This window comes from Lygodium microphyllum, chromosome 2 (genome assembly GCF_053477565.2).
Source record: "Lygodium microphyllum isolate KBCC chromosome 2, Lygodium_microphyllum_v1.1.10, whole genome shotgun sequence".
In the NCBI taxonomy this organism is placed as follows: Eukaryota; Viridiplantae; Streptophyta; class Polypodiopsida; order Schizaeales; family Lygodiaceae; genus Lygodium; species Lygodium microphyllum.
In genome coordinates, this window is record NC_141136.1 from 147,149,949 (window position 1) to 147,175,708 (window position 25,760).

General features: G+C 41.9%; 1 protein-coding gene across 1 annotated transcript in view; it reads left to right on the forward strand.

Annotated features, from left to right (window-relative positions):
• The window catches only part of LOC148040445 (HAD-superfamily hydrolase, subfamily IG, 5'-nucleotidase), a 71,845-nt gene that overhangs the window by 40,877 nt on the left and 5,208 nt on the right, over positions 1-25,760 (forward strand). Inside the window, exons 4-11 of the mRNA XM_087699457.1 lie at positions 674-810; positions 936-1,085; positions 2,248-2,349; positions 4,238-4,402; positions 12,852-12,962; positions 13,661-13,758; positions 14,035-14,158; positions 14,346-14,435. Coding sequence (XP_087555583.1) covers positions 674-810; positions 936-1,085; positions 2,248-2,349; positions 4,238-4,402; positions 12,852-12,962; positions 13,661-13,758; positions 14,035-14,158; positions 14,346-14,435 — 977 coding nt within the window. The remainder of the gene's footprint in view (positions 1-673; positions 811-935; positions 1,086-2,247; positions 2,350-4,237; positions 4,403-12,851; positions 12,963-13,660; positions 13,759-14,034; positions 14,159-14,345; positions 14,436-25,760) is intronic.

The window sequence follows — 25,760 nt, forward strand, 5'->3', positions numbered from 1 at the left end:
GGCTGCCACTGAGGCATGCAAGGAGGCTTTATGGTTTTCGGTGGGAGAGCTTGGCATCACAGAGTTACCTGTTCTCCATTGTGATAGTCAGAGTGCTATCATGCTAACATGGAATCTTGTCTTTTCTTGTCTTGTTGAGTTGTGGAATTTGAACATGGGCAGCTTATACTTTGTGTGTGTGCACCCATCAATTCAAGATTGTTTTCATTTTATCGCAAAACTTCATATCTGTCCAGCCTGTGCACAATCCTGTGTGATGTTGGTGTTCTAGCATTGCACTTTTTCCTTTATACATTTGTTTAAGACAGAAATCCTACTCACTTTTGTTTTACAGTTTATTTCCTGCTTGTTCAATCTGATGTGCTGTTTCCTGCTTGTTCATTCTGGTGTGCTGGGGTGTGTTTGAGTTAATGCCTGTGTGTGGGCTGGATTGTAAAATCTAGAATTGAGGAGATCTGTTTCGAATTGAATCTTGGTTCAGTCAGGTCTCTTTGGGGTGTACACCATATTGTCTAACTAGAAAGCTGCTGAGGCATGGTTTATTTTACATGCTTCTTTTGTGATCCTAGACAAACATTTTATGCATTTTATATCTGAAACTTTACATGCTACATGCATGTATTCTCCCATGCAAGGTATATGATTCCTCTGTTGATTTTCTTCTTCCTTCAAGGTGTTTATGCAAATCATAATTTGAGGCTTGATCGAATTCGGGTTTATGGATTTGATTATGACTACACATTGGCTCATTACACACCAGATTTGCAAACACTAATATATGACCTTGCAAAAGAACATCTTGTCAAAGAGGTAAGGGTGCTCATTTTTGTGTTATTTGTTTACGCATATGAGCTGGATGTAAGTTTTCGTGTCAGTTTCAGCACTGGAAGGATCTTATAATTGATGCTTGCTTTTTGCATCTCATGAACGGGCAGCACAGATACCCAGAAACTTGCTTGAAGTTCGAATATGACAAAGGATTTCCAATACGAGGGCTTTATTATGATAAAAAGAAAGGATTCCTATTGAAGCTTGATTTCTTTCATTCAGTTGAACCTGAGGGCTGTTTTTTTGGACGGCGAAGGGTGAGTTTGTTTTCGATCCTCAGTTTGCTACTCAATCTTAAGTAAATACTGTGTTACTTCCTGGCCACAGTGGATAGTTCTTATCATGCATTTCTAAACCTTAAGTAAAAGTTGTGTAGTCACTCTCATATGCAAGATCAAGTACTGTGATTTTGAGTCTTAAGTGAATAGTGTAATTTTGTGATTAGTGTAATGTTTTTAGATGCAGTTCTAAATCTTAAGTACATACCGTGCAATTACTCCAGAGTGTGAGATCTTCACCTAGTTATGGAGTTTATTGCAGTAGTTAGTGACTTTTGTGATTTATGAAATTTCTTTACTAAGTGATTTACAATTTAACTGAAGTTTTTTCCCTCCAGAGAAAAGAATGATTACTCCAAAGCAAAAAAATTAGCCCTGTAAGGGACTTTACAGAAAACAAATATACAATATAAATGAAGTCTATTGTAAGGCTTGAACGAATATCCAATGAGGTCGTCTATAATGCCAAGCCATCTGTGGCTAACAATGAAAGAAAGTTACTTTGACTTCTTGGGAACATATATATCATCTTAACACTCAACCAGATAAATTTAAATGCTAAATGTGTCCCCAGATTTGTGGATCAGAAAGTTGATTTATGTACTCAATGTAAGGGACTTTACAGAAAACAAACATACAATATAAATGGAGTCTATTGTAAGGCTTGAATGAACATCCAATCAGGTTGTCTATAATGCCAAGCCATCTGCAGCTAACAATGAAAGAAAGTGACTTTGACTTCTTGGGAACATATATATCATCTAAACACTCAACCAGATAAATTTAAATGCCAAATATGTGTCCCCAGATTTGTAGATGAGAAAGTTGATTTATGTACTCAATATAGAGAAACTAGTAGATGCACAATATCTTTTAAAGGATGCCAAAATCTTTTTGGACAAAGAATTTGAAGGTGTAGTGAAAAGAGAGCAAAGTTGATGCTCTTGGTCATACAGGTTCATGAGGACTTCAGTGAACACATTTCCTACTGAAGTGACATTTGATATCCCAAGCTAGCTCTTAGTATCTTTTTGCATGTTTATGTTTTTGATATTCAAAGTTAAAGAAATGACCATGATCATTGTGTAGGATTTATGCACCTACAGCCTCACGTTGACCAAAAAGTATGTGGTTTGAGCAGGTAACAGAAACTGAAATTGAAGATGCATATGGTGGCAAGCGGATCAGTGCAGAACACATGCCAAACCTTGTGGCGCTCATGGATCTTTTCTGTTTAAGTGAGGTGTAGACATCATTAAAAAATTTCCAATGATTTAAGTGATTAATAGAATGGAGATTAACTTGGATGTTTTATATTCTACCTTGCTGGGCATATATGTGTTCCATTGACTTATGAATTTAAGAGGGGATGAATGTCTGAAAGAGTAACCTTTTGCTTTTCTAGCAGGGCTGCTTACTTTGGTTTCTGTTTGCACAAATCTGCTATCTACAGGTTTGGAAATGAGATGATACTGTTAGCATCTTTAGGCATGAAGTGCGGTTCAGACTAAGATGGATGTTGGGAAAAACACAACCAAGAAGCATGGTAGTTTTGCGTTAAGCACAGACTGCCAATGCTGGCATTCTAGATGGATGGCTTAAAACAATTAATGTGCTTTTTTTCCTCCCAAGATAGAAAATCCCGTAGGACCAGCTGGTGGCTGGAAACTGAGCAAAAACAATACACCTATAGAATCCATTTGGCAAATTAGAGAAGAAAGGAATCAGTACAATTTCCCCACCTGGCTCCAATCCATGTGGAAGATTAGAGAAGAAAGGAGTTAGTACAATTTCCCCACCTGGCTGCTTTCAAGGGAGATAGTCTCATACCATGGGTTCAATAAACATCCAATCCAAAAGAGAGTGTCCTACAAATGCATGTGGGGGAAGGTGTTGAAGAAAAAATTTCATGATCTCCAAGTGGCTGGGAAAGGCTTCTGTGTTTTTACATGCTGTCTGAATCACCCTAGTCTTTCCATGATTTCCAAGTGGCTGGGAAAGGCTCCTGTGTCCTCTGCATGCTGTCTGAATCACCATAATCTATCCCATGTCGTTTAAGTGTATGTGCAGTCTCAATCTAGATCTGGGAGATGGTCTTTAATGTTTGAGTAGCTCGATGATCTATGGCCTATCTGCATTTGACTGTAAGGAAACATACCATGCAATAACGGTAGTGATGTAAGAGCGGTGGTACATATAATCTAGTTCCTTAGGCTAAGGAAATTTGTCCGTTAAGTAAAGCTTGATCATCAAGTATTAATCTCCAAGAAAATTGAGCAAGCACACATAAAGTGGATTGTGTTTTTGCCATATTCATGGCCAACTTTTTTACTTTGTCACATGATTGGCATAGCTAGCTCTTCAAGGACACATACAGTCATAAGCTACATGAGTATACGATATATCACACTTGCCATTAGTCCTTTAGCTACCAGTGAGCTGTCATATGACACACTTCAACTTATGAGCTCATTTCACTAATACATGTTACTTGGCTCTGATCTCTTCACATAAGGTACATCTAAGTCACTATCATGGGTCCCACATGGAAACCTCTTTGTATGGCCCCATATGCTGCTTCGTATGCTGCATCATGGTGTATGGCATCTCATACATCAAATCCAACTCCATGTTACTAACAGCTAGGATACTGATTTCTGATTATATATGACCTCAGTCCACCATACACATTAGACCCTAATGCATTTATAGTCTTTGCAAATATCCTTTAGTTGCACCATAACATCAAGAGGTCGTAACATAAAGGTGATACTGCACGTATACAAAAGTAGAGAATCCTCAGAAACAAGAATTGTCATTGTTGAGGATAAAAAGATGATACCTTCTTCAATGTATTTTAATAAACTCAATCCTTTTTCTTTACAAGAAGCTGATCTATTTTGACTTTCCTGTCATGAGTAAGGCAAATATGGAAAGTTCAGATATGCTTATGACTCCATATGCCTGTGCATTCTTTCAGGTTTTTCAGCATAAATTCATCCAAAATGGACACAAAAAATACTTGCATCAGTTCTAACCATATGCTCTGCGAACCAGCTTATGTAATTCTTTATTGCAATCAGTTGATAGTAGCATAGCACATTCTAACAGTAAGTGTTTTATTCATGCAGGTTTGTCTAATTACAGATGTAATCCAACATTTCGTTGATGAGAATCTAGAGTTTGATGCTTCTTATGTATACGAAGATGTAAAACGGTCTATTGAGTTTGTACATAAGAGTGGCCTTCTGCACAAGAGGATATTGGAAAACCCTTCAAAGTATCTTGTCAAAAGTGTAAGCTAATCTAATTCCAATTTGCCATCTCTAAATTCTTTCTTTGCTTGTATTGAAATGAATAAGCTTATGCACAATATCACTTGAGGCTTACTGTTAAATTGGAACTTGTATCTGCACATCAGTTGCTTGCATGTGTTGGAAGATACTCTTCTACTTGGTTTGACATAATAGAGATTTGTTCCTTGAATTTGTTGAACTGAAATGCTTGAAGTATGAGCCCGCCAGAATGGACTAGGTCACAAGCTACGTGTCTACATTGTTATGTGATCAGCAAGCTTGGTGTATTTAACTGAGTTGGCTTTTATTTATGCTTGACAATGTCTCCCAGAAGTCATTCTATGGCAACAACACTCTTGTTATCCATAGTTGACAAATGGGTTTCTATGTGGAGATTTACAAAATCTCTTTCATATGAAGACAAGGGGTACCTTTCAAAATGTGAAATGGAGAACTTTGAGAAGTACACTAATATAATTGTGAAAGGTAGTGAGAAAATCAGCAAAGAAACATTTGACAAAGAAACCTTTGGGTGATACTTGGGCCAAAGATTAAGAAATGGTGAAATGGAAACGGTAACAAACAATCTTAAGAAAGAGTTTTCAAGTGAAAAGGCAAGGAAATGGCCATTTCTTGTGACTGCAATCTGCATCTCTGTGGCTTTATCCAAGGTAACTCCCCATGGTGCGTTTATAAGTCTATTTGAGGTGTGCATTCCAGTGTTTGATGTGGCTGTATTTTGCACTGCCATATATCCCCAAGGACTGAGGTACCTCCCTCAGGATTGCATCAGATGCTCTCTATGCCTGCACAGCTCTAAAAGGACGAATCCAACATGACTTTAATTTGGAAAGAGTATCACCCTAGATAGTGGTCGAAAAACCCTCTTGGAACAGGCAGTGGGAGTGCCATCTGATCTTGTAATACATTGGACATTTGTATATATAGTGCTCCTTTATCTATGGCTCAAGCTGGCAGACCAAAAAACATTGATCCTCAGTGACAGGGCTGGGGGAGTGGGGTTTTTGGGTTTCGTTTACTCCATAGTGATCTGTCTCTATCTGAGGATGTGCAAGCTGACCAGTGGCAGTCTGTATTCTATGGGAGATTTGTGTCCATATATATTGGGAAAATTACAAAACCATGAGGGGTGTCCAGACAGATGAAGAAGTTGTGGTCAATAGAAAGCCATCTTCGTCCCTAGAGCTTACGAAAGGTGAATCACTGATCCAATCTAGTTAACCCATGCTTGTGTAGTATTGACACCATGACCTTGATCCTTTCCAGCTTTGCTGAGAGGTCTCTGCTAGTGCAAAAAAGTTTGAAAGTATCTAAATTCTGCTCTAAACCCTTAGGAGAGTGTGAGGTGAGCACAATATCATCAGCATACAATGAAGTGATATTTACTCACAGGGTGAAAAATATCTGGCATCAATGGGGCTAGTCTGAGACAGATTGCTTTTGCAAGGATCTTGTAGACAGTTCTAAGCAAAGTCATCAGCCTCTATCGTATGATCTCCAATCTGTTGAAACTACCCTTTGGAATGAGATGAATCAATCCTTCAGATAGTCTAACATATCCCTTGCTGCTAGAATCCCCTGGAAAGCTATGATGAGGCCTGCACCGGTAAGATCCTGATAGCTTTTTGTACTTGTCCATTGCATCTTCTCCTGAGCACTTGCTCAAGGGTAAGGCTAAAAGTGTCTTCTCCATCTCCTTTGTACAAAGAGCCATCAGTTGCCTGCCCATCCTGTTGGTGACTACCCTCTTGGTGTTCTACTCGTGGATCCTAGCAAAGCTGTGTAATACTTTGTAGCCACTTGCCATGCCTCCAAAGGGCCCTGTGCAATAGATCCAATAACTTTCTTGAGTCTCTGTATGCCTTGTCTAGAGTGTTTTGGGCTTGTGATGCATAAGAAATCTCTATTAATTGCCTCCTAATTGAGTCCAAAGGAAGCTTTCACATGGAAATTGTACTCCAATCTTGCTTCCTTGATGGCATCAAATCTTTGCTCTAGCACTGCATCCTCTCAGCTATGCATTTGCAACTTGGATGTCTCTCCTCCTGTCTTTGGAGTGTAGCCAGTGATGTTTTGGCAGTCCTCTCCTTCTCTAGAAGGCCGTGTCTCCTCATGGCCTCCTCCTTGAAGAAGGAGCTGATCTCCTACAGGCTCTTGCCCAAGTCTCTAGTCACCTGTTTAGCTGAGAAAGGTCTAGATCCCCAAAACCATGCAACCGACCCTCTAAGATCATCATCATGAAACAAATGCTTTTGAATCTTGACATTGGAGTAGGGTCCTCTGACGCAGCATTCTTGCATGTCTGCTAGCTCCATTTGACAATTCCTAATCAGCTGATACTGGCCCCACCGTGGCGGTTTTGACCCTTGAGGAGAAGGTTGTGGGGGTGAAGGGGAGATGGAAGCGGCTTGGGGCAAGGAAATGGATGAAGGCTGCTAGGGTGGAGGGGGAGGCTGAGGGTGTTTCCATGTCTAGACAGAAGGAACCAGTTGTCAAAAGATGACGTACCAGTGAGACAGTAGGGTTTGCGGGGAGGAACACAGAGTGAAGTCGGCAAACATGGAGAAGAGAAGAGAAGAGAAAAGAAACTCTGATGAATGGAATGATGAAGTTCTGAATCATGGAGTGAATGTGATACAAGGGAACAAAGGTGCTGTAGCACAAGGAAGATGATGAAGACAGCCACGAACCACAAACCACAATGTCCTCCTAAAGGGGTGTAAGGGCAGTGGAGAGGTTCGAGAGAAGAGGTGACGGACTGAATGAATCAGCCGTGAAGAATGAGTGATAGAGGCAGCCTATAAATAGGCAAGAGATTGTCTAGGGTGGCACTCGGAGGGAGGGCATTGGTTGTCCAGGGTGGCGCCCCATTATGGGCGCCCAGTCCCTTTTTGGGGCTGTCCACTATGAAACCCTAAATATAAAATGCAAAACCCTAAACACAAATTGCATGTGAAGGGTTTCTCAATACCCCCCCTCAGGCCCAAAAAGGAGAACAAGAGAAGAGTGAGGGGGAGATGGAATGCTACATGCTGAAGAATGCTCGTGCAGTAGGTGCCACTTGGACAGTGTCCCTCATGGGGAAATTGTTCACTTGCCCAAGTGTCCTAGTACAAAGATGATGAAAACATGCAATGCATAGGAGGAATGTCGGACTTTGTGTGGTGCTGAGAACCATAAGGATATGCCCGTACTTGATCTTGGGAGTTGTCTCCATGTTGACCAAGTGACCAAGGCAAGAAGAAGATGTAGAGGATCCCTAAGATCCAAGATTTCCACCTGAAAGGTAACCTGCAGTAAAGAACAATAGATAGAGTGAACCGGAGAACCCAAAACTCAACCTCGGGAGGGAAGCCACTAGCTCCATGCATCCATGCAAGAAGGAATATGAAGGGCCTGTCACCAAGTCGCGGTTGAACCTCCAAGGCCTTGATTTAGGTAGATCCTCGAGATCCTGGGTATCTATAGGTGAGATGACCGCTTGAAGGAAGCCATCCCAGCCAAGGGTAGAAGAAGAAGGTAAAAGGCCTCTGCCAGGGTGTGCGAAGGATCCCCTTTGAAACTGGAGGAATAGGAACCCCCTTTGAAGTGGCAGTAGATGTAGATGCCCCCTTGGAGGGCAAAGAAATATCATTCTCCTCTGAATCTTGCTCTGAGGCAGATAGGGAATCCAAAAACTCATGGATTACAGACTTCGAAATGTTTGAGGATAAAGGAAGTGTTGTCGGTCGTGTCGAAGGTATCTGGGGTGGTGAAGAACTCCCAGAGGTGGTCTCTCGAACCTGAGTAGGTGAGGGTGAAGGGTGGGGCTCAGACTGAGCAATGAGTGGGCAACAATTGCTTCTTCTCGATGGAGTGGACCGGGAAGAAGAAGAAGAGGAAGGAGTCAAGCAACCACTCTCTCGAAGGAGTGGACTGAGACGGTATTAAACACTCACTGTCTCTCGATGGAGCGGATTGCAGAACCGCGGGCCGTGGTAGCCACTGTACTCGAAAATAGGTGGGAGAAGACTGCCGCTGGCATTGTGATGATCTCCAGGAGGTTGTAGTGCCAATCGATCCTCTATGTGCTTGAAAGGACTTAGTGCACATTGGATGCGTCTTATTGCCTTGAGCATAGTACTCTGATAGCTGATGCAGAATGATCTTTGTGGCCTAGAAAGGAGAGGTGGCATAAGGAATGCTTGGTGGAAGACGCATATACTTCGGGGGGTTGGGGAGCAAAGGTCGAAGTCGGCAAGCATCGGTGGTGTGTTCGGTGATGCCACAATAGAAGCATCCAGTAGTTTGGTCATCTGTTGGTAAAGAAGCCATGGGTAATAGTGTGTCTTGTTGAAGAAGGAAGAGGTCAACTACGAACCACAAACCGCAATGTCCGTCTCAAGGGGTGTGAGGGCAGTGTGAAGCACGAACCGCAATGTTCACCACAAGGGGTGGGAGGGTAGTGGAAGGGTTGGAAGTAAGCTGCCAGTGGGAGGAGGATGCTGCTAGCAGTAAGAGGTTGCAACCAGTAGAAAAACACAGATGAGGAGAGAGAAAGACTACCAGTAGTAGCAGTCAGTATGTTAAAATCAGCTCCGATTAGTGTGTGATAGGTTGGAAATAGGTGCTAGACTGTTGTAGACAGCAATGGCCAGCTTGGACCGCGATGTCCTCCGCATCTGGGGTGTGGGTAGCAAGCTGAAATACTTGAAATCTGCAAAAACGAGATTGTTTTCTAAATGGAGAGTGATCAGCAACAGTCGCTCTGCTATAAACAGCTGCAAACTGCAGGTGGAAGGCTAGAAACATGCGCCAGACTGTAGATGATAGCAAGGAACAGCTGAGACTGCGATGTCCTCTTTGAAAGGGGTGTGGGCAGCAAGCTGAAAACACCTGAAATCTACAAAAACAAGATTTTAATGCAATGGAAGAAGAAGAGAAGTGGATGCCGAACCTGCTACTAGTCTTTGCTGTCACTGGAATGAGAGATCCTTGCCACTTTTTTAGTAGATCCATCTCTGATACCATGTCAAAAGATGACGTACTAGCGAGATAGTAGGGTTTGTGGGGAGGAACAAGGAGTGAACTCGGCAAACATGGAGAAGAGAAGAGAAGAGAAGAGAGAAAAAACTCTGATTAAAAGAATGATGAAGTTCTGAATCATGGAGTGAATGTGATACAAGGGAATAAGGATGCCGTAGCACAAGGAAGATGATGAAGACAGGCACGAACCACGAACCACAATGTCCTCCTAAAGGGGGGTGAGTGCAGTGGAGAGACTGGAGAGAAGAGGTGACGGACTGAATGAATTAGCTCTGAAGAATGAGTGACAGAGGCAGCCTATAAATAGTCAAGAGATTGTGTAGGGTGGTGCCGGAAGGGAGGGCATTGGCTGTCCAGGGTGGCACCCCATTATGGGCGCCCAGCCCCTTTTTGGGGCTGTCCACTATGAAACCCTAAACGCAAAACGCGAAACCTTTCTCAACACCAGTTGGCCGGAAAATGTGCTGCCGACGGCGATGGGTGGGTGTGGTTGGCAGTGATGGAAAAGGTGCAAAATGAAAACTCCCAGGCGGCAGGCAGAAGCAGGGTGCTTTTTGGTAGTGGGCATAGGTGTTGAATGACAAACTGTGCAGGAGGAGTTATAGCTGGCACAGGGGGGAGACAATGGCAGTGATGGTGTAGGCAGCAACCAAGGAGTAGTGGTAGTGACAAGGAAGGGGGAGTGATGCCTAGAGCAGGGGCGTTGGCTACACAGCAATGGTGGGAGTCCAAAATTGGGGGCTGTAGGGGCAGCAGTAGATTGAAACAAGGCGACGAACAGTGCCACAGGGGCAGTGGTGAGGAGTCAGGCCGGTAACAAGGGAATGATTGAAGATCTAACAGTGGTTCACAAACTATATGTATTTCCATTGTATTAACTTACAACAGCCAGAACTTATAATTTCATACTCCCTTCTTGGTGGATACAAACACATGAAGATCATGTATTGTAGATAAGAAAAGCGTGTCAAGTAATGGAACTCTCTCATCCATTTGGAGGCTTAAATTACTGTTGAACCATTGTTTTTGTTAATGGAGACGTTTGGTGGGAGTAGTTTTAGGAGCTAGTTATAGGGCATCCACTTCTATTGTCTAGCAGACTCATTTTGTCCTAGCATCTTTTGAGTGTATGAACCATGTAGATGTGGACCATGTGATTGACTTTGTGGCAGGTATGAAGCTCGTGAGGCCGCATGTGGTAACATGGCCAACTTGGCATGGGGCTATAATTTGCTCGTGTGTCCAAGGAGGCAGCATGTGGCTGTTGAGACTATATTTACGTAGGGGCAAGCGTAATTGCAAGCAAATGATGTGGTAGCTAGGCATCTCAAATTGTGCGTGGAGGTGAGTGTTGAAAACTACTTCTTCACTTGACACACTTCATTTAGGGTTTCGCACTGACAATCCCAAAAAGGGCCAGTATCCACATTTCAGCCACTTTTTTAGTGGGTGCCCACAGAGTGGTGCACCACCCTAGACAGCTTATGCCTATAAATATGCAATCACTTCATTCATGCCATCATCTCTCTCTTCAGTCATTCTTCACCACCTTCTTTGGTCACCAACACCACTTCCCTTCTCTCACCAGCCCCTTCCATTGCCCGGACACCCCTTCAAGAGGACATTGTGGTTCGTGGCTCATGGCTGCCTTCACTATTCCTCTTTTGCTTAAGGTACCCTATTCCAGCATTAGGGCTTGTGTTTGGAGCATCTTCCACTTGGCATTACCATCATCTGCTTGGCGTTGGCACCCTTCTCCTTTAGGCTCCACCTTCACCTGCATTTTTCAGTCTGGAGGTCTTCTCCTTGCTTGGGGTCATCATCTCCAGCTTGACGTCAACATCCTAGCCTTTGGCGACAGTCTCCGTCACCTGGCATTAGTGATTTCATCACTCGTCTATCACAGGGGCTGCTAGGACCTGCTTTTTTGCAGCCTGGCTTCTCCTCCATCACCTGGCGTCACTTGTTTGTCACAGAGGCTGCTAGGACCTGCATTCTTGCAGCCCAGCTCATCCTCCATCCTTTGCGTCATCATTATGCACCTGGTTCAGCATTTGGGCTGCTCTCCCTATGTTTTTGACAGCTCCGACACTCTGGGGTTTGTGTTTTGCTGCCCAGGTCACTGCCTAGCATTAGAGGATTGCGGTTCACTCCCTCGACAATTGGTGATAGCCACTGCCCGGAGGACTGCATTTCGCTCCCTTCACTGTGCAGATTCCTGTAGGTGCTGTTGCTTGATTCAGATAGGACAATGTAGTTATCTTCAGAGCTTTGGCTCCACTACATCAGCTTTTCTTCTCATAGCATTATTCAGTGCATCATCATTTCTTGTGTTTCTGAGTTTCTCGTCTCTCTGTGTTTGCCATACATACTCTGGATTACTCCCGTAAACCTTGCTGTCTCTTTGTGCTATTACTTATTTTGATATGGTATCAGAGCTTACCTGTTATTTTGATAGTGGGTACAATTTTGTGGGTGGTCTTCAGCATGTTAAGAGGGTGGGTGGTGCCTATGCAGTGAGCAGGATCATTTTCCTCCAGTTTTAGCTGAGTTGCCATTTGGTTCAGTGCTCTTGTTGCTGAGGCAGCTCAGAGATCAAAATAGCCATTGCACCCACGGGTTTCAGTTATTGTTTCGCAGGCCTGATCATCATCAGTTTGGGCCTATGTGTCGTTGTAGTCCCTATTGTGTAGGATTCCCTCGGGCCTCGACACTGTCAAGTATGTGCCTGTTGAGCTGGTCACCAGTCTCATCTGCATTTTGTGTGTTTGTTTATGCACATGGTTTGAAGGCTAGTTGGTTTAAGAAGAGGCACACAACTAGTTTGAATGAGTGGTTAGAGTGGACGGGCTTCAAATTAGTCCGTGTGGGGTGGTTTTCAGCTTATATTGGTGATCCTGGGGCAGGTTTATCCTTCAGTTTCTGGTCAGTCTACAGGTATATGTGGATGTGCGGCCTATCCACATGAGATTGGGTGTGCTAGCATGGCTGGTGGCAAGTCAAATGTGCATTGTCCTTGTATCTGCTGAGCATTGCTTGGCTGCATAGCAGACACATCAGGTGGTGCCAATGGTTTTCTTTCGGGGAAAAATGGTAAACCTCGTGTGAGGGGGATGAATCTTGAAATATTTACATATGTAGTTAGTTCAGGTCTTATTTTTGACATGGTTTGCTGGAGAACAAATTTTTTGGTAGGAATAGTCTGGTCGGCTATTTTTATTGCTATTTATTCTGCTGTGAGGTGCTGCTTTCCTGGCATTCTTAGATCAAACCTACCTTGCACACAGTAGTAATTGTTAATAGATTACAAAGGTCTTTTCATATATGTTTTATGTTTAGGCCATTGCATTTAGTATGTAGGAGATGTAAACCAGCTTTATCTTTTGTGGTTTCTTTGCAACAGGAAGGATTAGTGCAAATGCTTCGGAACTTGAAGGATAGAGGGAAAAGTCTTTTTCTTCTGACCAACTCACCATTTCCTTTTGTTGATGGTGGAATGCGTTATATGTTTCAGGTTTGTATGCACTTTCCTTATGGTTTTGTATCTTTTCCAATTCATGTCAAATCACGTATGGCCAGCTTTCTTTGAAAAAATGAAACAGATGTGATCAGCAATATAAATTCATACAATGATTCCTTTTTATTTGAAATGTTACCAATGCTAATCAATTTGCAGCAGGTTGGAATACATTTCAGTTTAATGAACATATCTCCTAGTTGATGATGTTGTAATGCTGCAGGATGATACAAACATTGCACAAATAGGTAGTTGGGTTTGAAATAAACTTTTTAAAGAACTGAATTGACTTAACAGGTTGAGATTCATTAGAGATGACCTGTCTGGTTTTTAACCTTGTTTTCTTTAACCCTGGCTTTGTATTTCACCACTCTATGTGCACACATTCATTCTCTGGTATGCTGGCATGAACACATATCCAGAGGCCTTTTTTGGTCAGACTCTAGTTTTTAGGCCCTACATGCTCCTCTGATGTTGTGTTGGTTTGGCACATTAGATTATACTCTCTTGTGTAAATCTTTTGACCTACAATTTTTTAGTGCCAAAGTGGATAGGTTTTGAATGTTATTACATGTCATAATCAAGTTATGGCGGTGCAACAAGTTTTTACTTTTATTCAGCAATTCTTACAGCTCAAAGGAATCTTCTAGTTTAAGCCTGTTGTCATGCTGCAGTACTGACAGTGTTGCAAACAGGAAGATGAGGATTCCCGGGGTTCTTGGCGAGAGTTGTTTGATGTTGTGATTGCTCTGGCGGACAAACCAAATTTTTATACATCAGAGCGGCCTTTCAGGTTTGAAGTGTTTGTCCTACAAGGCCAGTTGAATATCTACTGGTGGATGTGAGATGCTAATAATCTGTTAGTAAAAAGGGAAGGATTTTGGTTCAAAAGATTTTGTGGTTGAGGGTTTGAACCCATGTAATTGGTACTGTAAATCATAATTTGCTTCTTGGTGCATCAGGCTTCTTAAAGTAACATGAAGCTGATAAATACTGGTTATCTTATTGTGGTTGGTCAGCACTACATCACTGTGTGCTAGGTGAATGTATTAAAAACTTTTCTTTACAGGTTCTACAACTTGCAGAAGGATGTGCTAGCATTTAGTAGGGTGGAAGCTTTTCAGAAACATTCTGTTTATTACCATGGTTGCCTAAAACAGTTTCTGGAAATTACCAAGTGGAAGGGACCTGAGGTTGGCCAAGAATCCTTTTTAAGCTACATGGATTCGGGTTAATTTCCTGGCATTGCTAAAAGTATTATCATTTTTCTAGAGCCATATACAGGATGCCATGCTGAGTTTTGAAGTACTGAACTGTCTTCACCTTTATTTGTCCTTAGTCTCTGCGATTTTTGTACTGTATTGTGAATTCTTTGCATAGGTTTTATACTTTGGGGATCACCTGTATAGTGACTTGAGAGGACCTGCAAAGGCTGGTTGGCGCACTGCAGCAATTATTCGTGAGCTGGAGGTATAAATGTGAAATTCTTGTTATATGATCTTGCATTTGATCCTGATGGGGTTCGTCTTTTCATCTGAGCACTCCAGATTGTATTATAAATGTATGACATAAATAAAAGGCATGTTCTTTTGGGCGAGGGACCGGGGCGGGGGCGGGGCATGTGCAGAGCAAATAGATGTATGAATCTGTGGGCCATAATGTGAATCAAGAACTCACAACAGCATAAGTTTTGATGAAAGCACCTCTGCAGAAAATTCTAATAAGGGTGAAAGTGCATCAAGCCCTAAAATTAGGAAACAAGAGATTATGGGCAATGATACGTCATCTGCGATCTACTGGGCTGTCTCCTCTCAAGAGGGAACGTCTAGTACAAGGGATATGAGAATAGCCTATGAGGGGCCTATAATGCCAAACCCAGGGGACTCAGCTCTCGCATGCCTGAGCTCCAGGTAGCCAAAAAAAGGCCTCTCTCATTCCTCCTCATGCACTTTGAATCACTGCAAAGTCTCTCGCATCTGTCTTGGAGAGTGAACATTTTGTCTTCAGGTATGAGAGTGTCTGAGATACCAAAATCTGCTTTCATTTGATGGCTTGACTATACTTATCTGCCAAATTTACCAGATTTACCAGACTATGATGCTAGAAATAAAGTCACTGTGTATATCAAGGACTTGCAGTCCATTTCATCTCTGCAATGGGAAGAGATATAATGCTAGCCTGTTGTCCTGTAATGTGATAAGCATTGCTATACCCATGTACCATGCAAGACTTCAGTGCACTAGAAGCCAATGGGAAAAAGAGAGCTTCCTTGGCCTAAAACTGTTGTCCAAAGATCTACAAGAAAGGGTTAAGTGATCTCTTCCCATGTGACTTCTGAGAAGTGTTGAGAATGCTCTAACCTGCCCCTCGAGTCTTCCTTCTTCAATAGTCAAAGGAGGAGCCAGGAAAATTGTTTAAAGATTAATGATATACTTACTGAAACTGTTTTGAGCTCATTTAAATCTTCCTCCCAGTCTAGTTGAATAGTCAAAGGAGATGTCAAGCAGATACTTCAAAAAAGGGTCATTCTAGAACCACTTGCTTGGGTCCCTATCCAACTGCTGAAGTTGCCTCTTTTCGAAGGCTTATACCTCCATTCCGCTGAAGTTGCCTCTTTTCGAAGGCTCATTCCTCCATTCCTCGATTCCTCTGTACAATTACCCCAATCCAGACCACTCTTGCCATAATTTGCTATCAGTCTTATCATGTCTGCAATCCTCTCTGGCCAACATCTGAAGTCACATCTTTTTGTAGGTTCATACCTCCATCCCTCCTCTATACAATTGCCCCAATCTGCACCGCTTCTGTTATAATTTGTTATCAGTTTGATCATGTCTGCAATCCTCTGTGGCCAAAAAGCTGAAGATCTCTGCAGATGCCCATTTCTTGCACACGTGGATACTTACACGTATGCTGACCACTCATGCTTGAGATTTATACTGTTTCCTGAGTTAATTTTCCACTTTATATGGGTGATGGAAGGTCTGGTAGTAAGTCATGGTCACATTGTGAAACCAAACTAGAGATAACTGAAACCTTTCACCTTTGTCAGAATTCCCACAAAACTAGGCCTTTGGGCTACTGCATAGCTTGATCCTCTTCGTTTTCTTTTTGTGATTGTGTGATTGATGTTTGAGACTGGGTATAGCAGCCCACCTTCTTCATCAAAGATGCTCATTGAAATTTGTGGCTGGCTGTCTGCATCTCTGGTAGATTTTTGGTTTTCATCAGTGTAACATGATTGCTAACACTATAACCCATCAACAGTGTGGCCAAGTCTTATCAAGGCATTGTAAAGAGATTTCATTGTCCCATGAAGCTCCACAATTGTCCTGACCATCAGGATCCCAAAACCTTGGGTGATGGATGTCCTCCAGCCTACCCCCTTTTCTGGGAAAACTACCTAATGTGGCAAGGATTGAAACCCAATCTCGACACCAAGAGGTGGTTTTCTCTAAGACTGGACTGCATGCAGAAGAACACGTTTGACCGGGATGCAACAAATGTGTGATTCATCAGGCTTAGCAATGAACAAATGATAGCTGCTAATTCCACCACTCATGGCAATGACTCAGATGTTGCAGGTGATTCATTTTTCATGCTATGGCAGCATTTACAACTTCAAGAGTTTGTTTGTTTAGTGGTTTGCCCTTATTATACCCTTGTTTTCTGTGTTGCAAGCAACTCATTTTCGACGTTATTGCAAGATTTGGCTCCTTAAAAAGTTTGGTTGTTTGACTGGTGGTTTGCTCTTATTATACCCTCAACATATTTAGGCTGACACACTCTCTCCACTTTCATACGGTTGGGTTAGGCCATCAACCAGGTTGGATATACTATGACACTTGGCGATCAGGTTGGATATGCTATGACACTTATCAAATTACATGCTTTGATCATGTCCAAACTCTTGATGCACTGCACCTTGCTAAGTCCTCATAATGCAAGATCCAGCAGTGGGTTGTTGATAAGTGTGCATTGGTGCATATTCCATACAAAGTGAGCCATTAAGTGTGCATTGGCATAACAATTTAGTTGCACTAAAGTGCCACAAAAGATTATGAAATGTCAGGAGCCTATGGACAAGGTTTGAAACAGCCGTATTTGATTTGCCTTTGTGCACTCAAAGTATGCCTTTTCTTCTAACTTGTTATTGTTTACAAAAGAAGTGGTATCCTTCTTGCAGTCGTAGCCACCAGTGGAGATGGATGGCAGACTTAGGTGAGAGGATGTAGACCAGTTAGAGTTCACAGGATGCTTTTGACAGAGGATTAGAGTTATGGCTCATTGTGATAGGACTTGCACTTAGACCTAGACCCTCAAACTTGTATGGATGGATGGATGGATGGAGACATTGGGCATATAGGAGGATAGAGACTTCAGTGTGATCTTGGGGAGTGGGTATGGAGAGATTCATTTGCAGACAGGCCTTGGGATGTGCCCTTCTTTGGCATACCACGGAGAGCAATATATATGAGCTGGATCAGAGTGGTGGCAGCTACAGCTGAGCATTGGACTACCTAGGATATATCATTTGCCTTTCAGACTTTTGGAGGAGATTGGAGGACATCTTTAGATGAAGAAAGATTTCACTCCTTTGGTTACTAGCACACAAGAGTTTGGCAGTTGGTACATGGCGTGGCTATGGTAGAGACCCTATCCTTGGTTTCTTAGTTGGAAGATGGTGGGCATTAGTACGACACTCCCCGTTTACATGGTCCAGATGCGTGTAGTGTATGAAAAACCTATTCTATTTAGGGAGTTGTTACCAAATGGATTTAGTCTCTTTGGTTCCAGGTGAGGAAGAGTTGTCACCCTTGTTTTGGGTTGCCATCTTGTCTTGAGAGTTCTTTCCACCCCTGATTTTCCCCTTCGAAGTAATGGTTACTAGAGCCCTCTCTGAGAATGATAGTGGAGAAGAGGTCTTTTTGTGGATTTGATCATGTAGCCTCCCGTAATGTAAGAATTGACATTCAAACTCATAGAAGGTTGGCAATTGGGGTAACGAAATGGTATATTGTATAAATTGGAAGTATTTAGAAGGCAGGTTGTTTAAGAAGAATGTATTATGATCATCATTCGACTTTGGGGAGCCAGTAGTTGCGAACTCAGCAAGGTAACTACCTATATTTAGTAAACTTGACTTTTAGATCATCCCCTTTCTTAATTAAAAAAATTGTGCACTTCATAAGTTGGGTTCGATCTCTTGTAGCATAGTGGTCAAGTAGATGACTCCAACAATTAGGTGCAAGGGGAAAATGTTGTAACTAGGAGTGGAATTCAGTAAGTAACCCTTGCATTGACTCAACATTTGCTGTGGCATCACGAGCTCTCCATTTGCGGATATGGTTAGGGTGGGCTAGTAGTTGAGGGTCTCGACATAGGTTCTAAACCAAATGCCAAGTGCCAAAGATCATGAGACTTAGTCACTTGTTACATGAGGCTAGACCAAGTGGTGAAATTTGACCTATTGAAATGAGTATCTTGATTGTAGCAATAGGAGTGGTAGTGCTCAGGGAGGAAGAGGATGGGTAGGGTGAGTAAGGGTGATAGGGTGAGGGAGTGGAGTACACTTGGGAATGAACACAAGAGTCTGCACTATGCATATGTGACGTGTGCATAGTGGATCCATAAGTGGGTGGAGACTAACTTGTCATGGACATGCTAGTCATATCAATAGGCTAAGGAGGAGAGATAGGGACACTATAGGCAGAGGATAGAAATCCTCGCATGGGAACGACCCATGGAGTGTATGATGGTGCACCATAAGCAAAGGATGGATATCTTTGTGTTTGAGAGGCTGATGGAATGGGTGGTGCATGTCCAAGGGGAGTGAGAGGGATACCCAACATAGCCATCCGTGATAACAGATGTGCTCACTGGCGGGTGTGTGTGAGGCACAATGTTAAGGGGTGGGATTCCATCTAATGATGGACCAAGGTATAGAGTGCCATTCCCTTGTGGGTAGCTAACATGTTGTGTTGAAAGGAAAGAGTGCTAGGAATAAAAACAGATGATCCTAATCCTAGTATGCTTGATGCAGATGTGGAATTTGATCCTGCTATTGAAAGCAAATGAAAGAGAATTGGTAGAAGGAGGCATGGGAGAGAGTGTCACAACTCTATAGAAACAAAATTTGTATCCTTTTTCATTAATTTGTCTATATAATGATTTATTAAATTTGTTTCCTTTGCACTAATTAGATATAAAGAAAAGTGCATTGTAGCTGGCCACTGATGAGTGGTCACAAGTTATGGTGGACCCACGTGGTGGGTTAGAGAAAAGATAGTTCACACTCTCACCTATATGGCCTGATTGGGCACCTGTGACCAGAACTCACGCATATCAGGGTTAGACTCACACACAGAAAGGATTGATGCCTTGAAGTGTGGGCTAGATCCGCCAGAACAGACAGTTACAATCAACAAGATGGCATGATCATGAAATGCTTGTACAATGTGCATGTGTGGGCTGAAAGCTTGAAATGCACATTTCTTTGCATAGAAAAGTCACATGAAGATTCTAATACCGTTTTTGCGATGTACGCGGAAAAAGCTTTCATATGACACCCATATTGGAGGGGTCCCTAAATTTTAGGAGGTCCCTAAATTTTAGGAGCCTCGAATTAGTCCAAAAATGCTAGTTCTAAAAAATAGGGATGTCATTCTAAAAATAGTAAATTGTGTACTCTGACTGTGCTTACTAAATTTGGTTGTTTCTATTCTTGACAGTATTTAACCCAAAAAGGAAGGCCATAGAGAAGAGACAAGTGTCAAGACACTTGTCACACAAGTTTCCAAGTGTCCCACCACTTGTCACATCTCATGACATATGGTTGGACACTTGTCTTGTGCTACTCCACTTTTCCCTTTTGTACTAGCTCTTCCCTCTCTTATAAATAAGAGCTCGTTTTTCTTCATTCAGCATCATTTTTCTTTGCTGTAAACTTATGTACAGCACCCACAAATAGCCAGAAACTGGCCCCATCCATCCCCATCATCATCCCCCACTTTTTCATTATCAAGTTCCTCCATATTCCCTCTTCTATCATTGCTGTTTTACAGGACAGCAAGCCTGTAAATTCATTACAGCACCTCCTTCTCGAGCTCTTTCTTCCATTTTAGCAACAAGAAGCAAGCCCTATCCATGTATTGCTGATCAACGATGGAGAAAGGCTGATTTCCTCTCTTGCTTCTCTCATATTGTAAAGAAATCAGTTCTTATCATTGCATAAGAGATAATGCATGTGTGTTTGTACATCTTTGCATAATCTTATGAGAGTGAGAATTACTTCTCCTCACTCTCAGGTTGATTGTAGCTGAGCTCTTCCCTAAGGGACTTGGGTTGAGCAGAAATACATTCCTTCCGGGGGGGGAGGGGGGGGGGGGGGGGGTTTGGCCATCCTCAACCCTCAATCTTGTCTCCATTACTTTTAGATTTTCATGGCTGTAATTTTATGAGTAATTTTCATTTTCAGCTTTAAGTGTTCATTTTCTTTTATATTAAATCTTGAAAACAAGCGAATATCATAATTGTTAAGCATACTACGTTGTTCGGCGCGTTTACAGTGGTATCAGAGCTTTGGCTCGGTCCTCACCCCAGCACTGGTAGTGCTTACAATTATAAGTTTGTTTGTTTTTAGCCTTTGCATTGAGTGCTTGAGCATATTTTTCTTGGAGTCTCAATGGATCAGTCGAGTGCTATCCTTCAAGCCATTCAAAGTCTTAGAGAGGAGAATCAGCAAATTCGCGAGCAACTTCTCAAACTAGAAAAAGTTGAGAATCCCAAAGAATTCAAGGAAATAAGCCCATCTGCTTCAAGGAGACAAAGCCATACCAATGAAAGGAGCCGATCAAGAAGTCCAACTACTTCTAAGAGGCAGTCCCATTCTACTTCAAGACAAAGAAAGAGATCGCGTCGAAGCTTATCCTCTTCTTCAAAGTCATTTGGCGCCTACTCTGATGGACCCTCTTCTAGTGACGAAGAGTCACACCCTTCTCGTGGAAGACCTCGTCATCGTCAAAGGCGTCGACATTCTTCACCCTCGTCTCTATCTTCATCCCCATCAAGCATTTCATCATCTTCAACCTCAAGATCCGGGCATGGATGAAGGCATAAGAAGAAGAAGAAGACTAAGTCACTATCTCAACTTGAAAAGAAGATCAAGTTCAGTATGTATGATGGTTCTCGAAATCCTGATCTTCTTCTGAAGTTTATTCGTCAATTTCAAATTTTGTATGGTCGTGACAAGTATTAAAAAAAAAGAAAAGATTAAGTTTGCAGCTTTACATTTGACCGACTTAGCCCATACTTGGTGGATGGGGTTGAAATATGATCATGCTGCCCCAAAATCATTGCGGTCCTTTGTTCGCATGATACAAAGCCAATTTCTTCTTGTTCATGTAAAAAGAGATGTAAAAATGGAATGGGATCAGCTTTGGCAAAGGAAAAATGAGTCACTTAGTGACTATACCAAGAGATTTTGGGAGCTACTTTTGAAGGTCCAACATTTCAAGAAGATCGGCAGTTCGGAAAAGCTTAGGAAGTTTCAAGGAGGTTTGCATTTTAAACTTCGTACTGCTCTTAATCATTATCATTCTTCTAGTCTCACGGAACTCATTGACCCTGCTGAGACATGGGAAATGGAGCACAATGGCAACAAATCATTCTAAAAGAATGATAATAAGAGAGTAGCTGATGATGAGGAGTATTCAGCCCCAAATGAAGGACAAAAACAACGGCAAAAGCAGCCATCAAATCAAAAGAAGATGAAGCCCTATGCACCTCCTAATGCTCCTCAATTTCGCTTCAATCTATACCCACAAGCAAACCAACTTTCCGAAGAAGAAAAGTAGCGTTTCATGAAAGAAGGGAAGTGCTTTAAATGTAGACAAACAGGCCACATAGCGAAGCAATGTCTAAACAAAGGACAAAGCAAGGTTTCTGACAATAGGCCTAAGTCGCCAGTGAAAATCAATGCTATCAGTGATGTAGTTGCAAACACAACTCACACTCTAGAGATGCGCAAATTATTAAAAGCTTGGGGACAGTTGCAAGGTAAGCAAGCACTATTCTTGATAGATCTTGGGGCGAATAATGTCATTTCCTTGCAATTAGCTAAAGAGCTTGGATTAAAGAATGAAGAGATGGACACTCCGGCAGAAGTTCGCCAAGCTTTAAATGCCGATGAAGGTGACACAGTGAAGACTGTGACACTCTACATTAGCAAGCTCAAGTTTTAAATTCAAGGCTACAGTGACGAAGATACCTTCTGTATCGGAGACCTTGATGGTTGCGATGTGATTCTTAGCATGCCCTGGAATCATAGAGTAGATTCAACCATCTTCTCTCAGAAAAAGAAGTAAAACTCACCAACAAAGGCAAGAAGTACGAGATCCAAGCTGGAGTTTCTGGAGACACCATACCTATGGTAAGCCATATGCAAGTCTTAGAGCAATTAAGGATTGTGTTCAATGTTGTTTGCTTTATGTCACTGATGTAAAAGATAATATGAATGGTGAAAACCAAGAGCGACTTCAGCTCTTGGAAAAGTATAAAGATTGTTTTTCGGAAGATCTTCCTTATCAGCTTTCCCCAGAAAGGCCAGAAGACCATCATATTGATATTATTCTGGGCAGTTCTCCTCCTAATATAGCACCATACCATATGAGCCGTCCTCAACAAGAAGAAATCAGAAAGCAAGTCGAAGACCTACTCAACCGTGGGCTAATTAGGCTAAGTAGCTCACCATTTTGTTCACTGGTTCTTCTTGTTCAAAAGAAAGATAGCACATTCAGGATGTGCATTGATTATCGAGCCCTCAACAAAATAACTGTGAAGAATCGGTTTCCTATTCTCAGAATTGACGACACTTTGGATCGTCTAGGAGGCTCAAAGGTTTTCAGCCGCATTGATCTAAAGAGTGGTTATCATCAAATTAGGGTAATACCACAAGATGTACACAAAACTGCTTTCCGCACTTCATACGGTCTTTATGAATTCTTGGTGGTTCCTTTCGGATTAACCAATGCACCAGCCACCTTTAATCGAATGATGGAGCGCATCTTTAGAAAGCATCGACAATATGTCGGTATTTTCTTTGATGATATTCTTGTCTTTAGTAAGAATGAAGAGGAGCATCATCAGCACTTGGAGATTGTTCTACAATTACTTCAACAAAATCAACTCTTGGTAAATGGTAAAAAGAGTGAATTTTTCATGCATAAAATAAATTACCTTGGGCATGTCATCTCTTTTGAAGGGATTCAGACGGATCCTGAAAAGATCAGGATAATCCAAGAATGGCCTCATCTTCATGATGTACATGAGGTGCGATCGTTTCTTGGCTTATTCTCTTATTACCGCCGCTTCATCAAGCATTTTGTACATATGGCTTCTCCACTTCATGACCTTACAAAGAAGAAGGTCTCTTTCCAATGGAAGGAAAAAGAGAAGGCAGCCTTCACAAGGTTGAAAACAGTTCTTACTTCTGGACCTGTTTTTATCATTTTAGTTTTGGTAAAACCATTTGTGGTGGAAGCAGATGCTTGCGGTGATTGTATTGGTGCAGTGCTAAATCAAGAAGGCCATGCCGTAGCCTTTGAAAGCTGCCGTCTAAATGATGTGGAGAAAAGGTATGACATTTATGAAAAGGAGCTCTTAGCAGTGGTTCATGCTTTGAAGATATGGAAACATGATCTTTTAGGCAATGAATTCCTTATTAAAACTGATCATCAGAGCTTGAAGTATTTCAAGACTCAAAAGCATTTGCAGGAGAAACATGCAAGACGGAAAAATTTCTTGTCTATGTTTCATTTTCAAATTATGTACACTCCAGGGAAACAAAATGTAGTTGCTGATGCACTTTCTAGAGTGCCTCGCATTGCAACTATTAGAGTGGCTCATCATGAAGATTTTCAAACGATGAAGAATACTTATGATGAAGATACTGATTTTGTAGCAATTTGGTCAAATTTACAGCAAGGAGGTTCTCATCCAGATTATTCCATCAAAGACGGTTACCTTCTCATGAACAATCGCCTTTGTGTCACTCTTCCTGTTCGACAAAAGGTGCTTAAAGAAAGTCATGAACCCCCTTATGTAGGGCAAGAGGAAGGGCAGCCACTTGGATATGTTGAAAGCTTATGTTAGTGAACATAAGTCACAATGGGAGAAATATATTCCATTATTGGAGTTTGCTTACAACAATACAGTGCACTCATCCACAGGGAAAGCTCCAAATGAAATAGTACAGGGTAAAGTGATTCCTCCTCCAATTATTCGCACTAAAGATAAGATTTTTGGTGCTGATGAGTTTGCTTCAGATTTAAAAACAGCAATGGATCAAGTTCGAGCCATTATCAAAGTTGCCCAAGAGTGACAAAAGAAGCAAGCAGATAAACGAAGAAGACCTTTGGCTTTTGAAAAAGGTCAATATGTCTTGCTAAAGTTTGATAAAAGCATTCTCAAACAAGGTTCCAGTCAAAATTCATCTTTTCCAAAGCTCTCCAGTAGATACTTTGGACCTTTCAAAGTGATTGAGAAAATAAATGAAGTTTCTTATCGACTTGAGCTTCTTGCTCATTGGAAAATACACAATGCTTTTCATGTAAGTTTGCTAAAACCTTACATAGGACCAGAACCAAAGGAACCCATTACTGAAGATCCCCCAGAAGTTGAAGAAACAGAGCAACTCTTGGAACTTGAACAGATTTTGTTTCACAAGGATCGAACCATGAGAAGTGGCCTTGTGACACGAAAATTCTTACTGAAATTCAAGAATCTACCCACAACAGATGCACAGTGGGTAGATGAAAAATTCATGAAGGATTACCCAGACATTCTTCAGCCATATCAAGAAGCTTTTCAGCTGAGGACAACTGAATAAAAGCCAGAGGGCTGTCACAACTCTATAGAAACAGAATTTGTATCATTTAATTTGTTTATATAATGATTTATTAAATTTATTTCCTTTGCACTAATTAGATTTAAAGAAAAGTGCATTGGAGCTGGCCACTGATGAGTGGTCACAGGTTATGGTGGACCCACGCGGTGGGTTAGAGAAAAGATAGTTCACACTCCCACCTATATGGCCCGATTGGGCGCCTGTGACCAGAACTCACGCATATCAGGGTTAGACTCGCACATAGAAAGGATTGATGCCTTGAAGTGTGGGCTAGATCTGCCAGAACAAACAGTTACAATCAACAAGATGGCATGATCATGAAATGCTTGTACAATGTACATGTGTGGGCTGAAAGCTTGAAATGCACATTTCTTTGCATAGGAAAGTCACATGAAGATTCTAATACCGTTTTTGTGATATACGCGGAAAAAGCTTTCATATGACACCCATATTGGGGGGGTCCCTAAATTTTAGGAGCCTCGAATTAGCCTAAAAATGCTAGCCCTAAAAAATAGGGATGTCATTCTAAAAATAGTAAATTCTGTACTTTGATTGTGCTTACTAAATTTGGTTGTTTCTATTCTTGACAGTATTCAGCCCAAAAAGGAAGGCCATAGAGAAGAGACAAGTGTCACATAAGTTTCCAAGTGTCCCACCACTTGTCACATCTCATGATATGTGGCTGGACACTTGTCTTGTGCTACTCCACTTTCCCCTTTTGTACTAGCTCTTCTCTCTCCTATAAATAAGAGCTCGTTTTTCTTCATTCAGCATCATTTTTCTTTGCTGTAAACTTATGTACAGCACCCACAGATAGCCAGAAACTGGCCCCATCCATCCCCATCATCATCCCCCACTTCTCCATTATCAAATTTCTCCATATTCCCTCT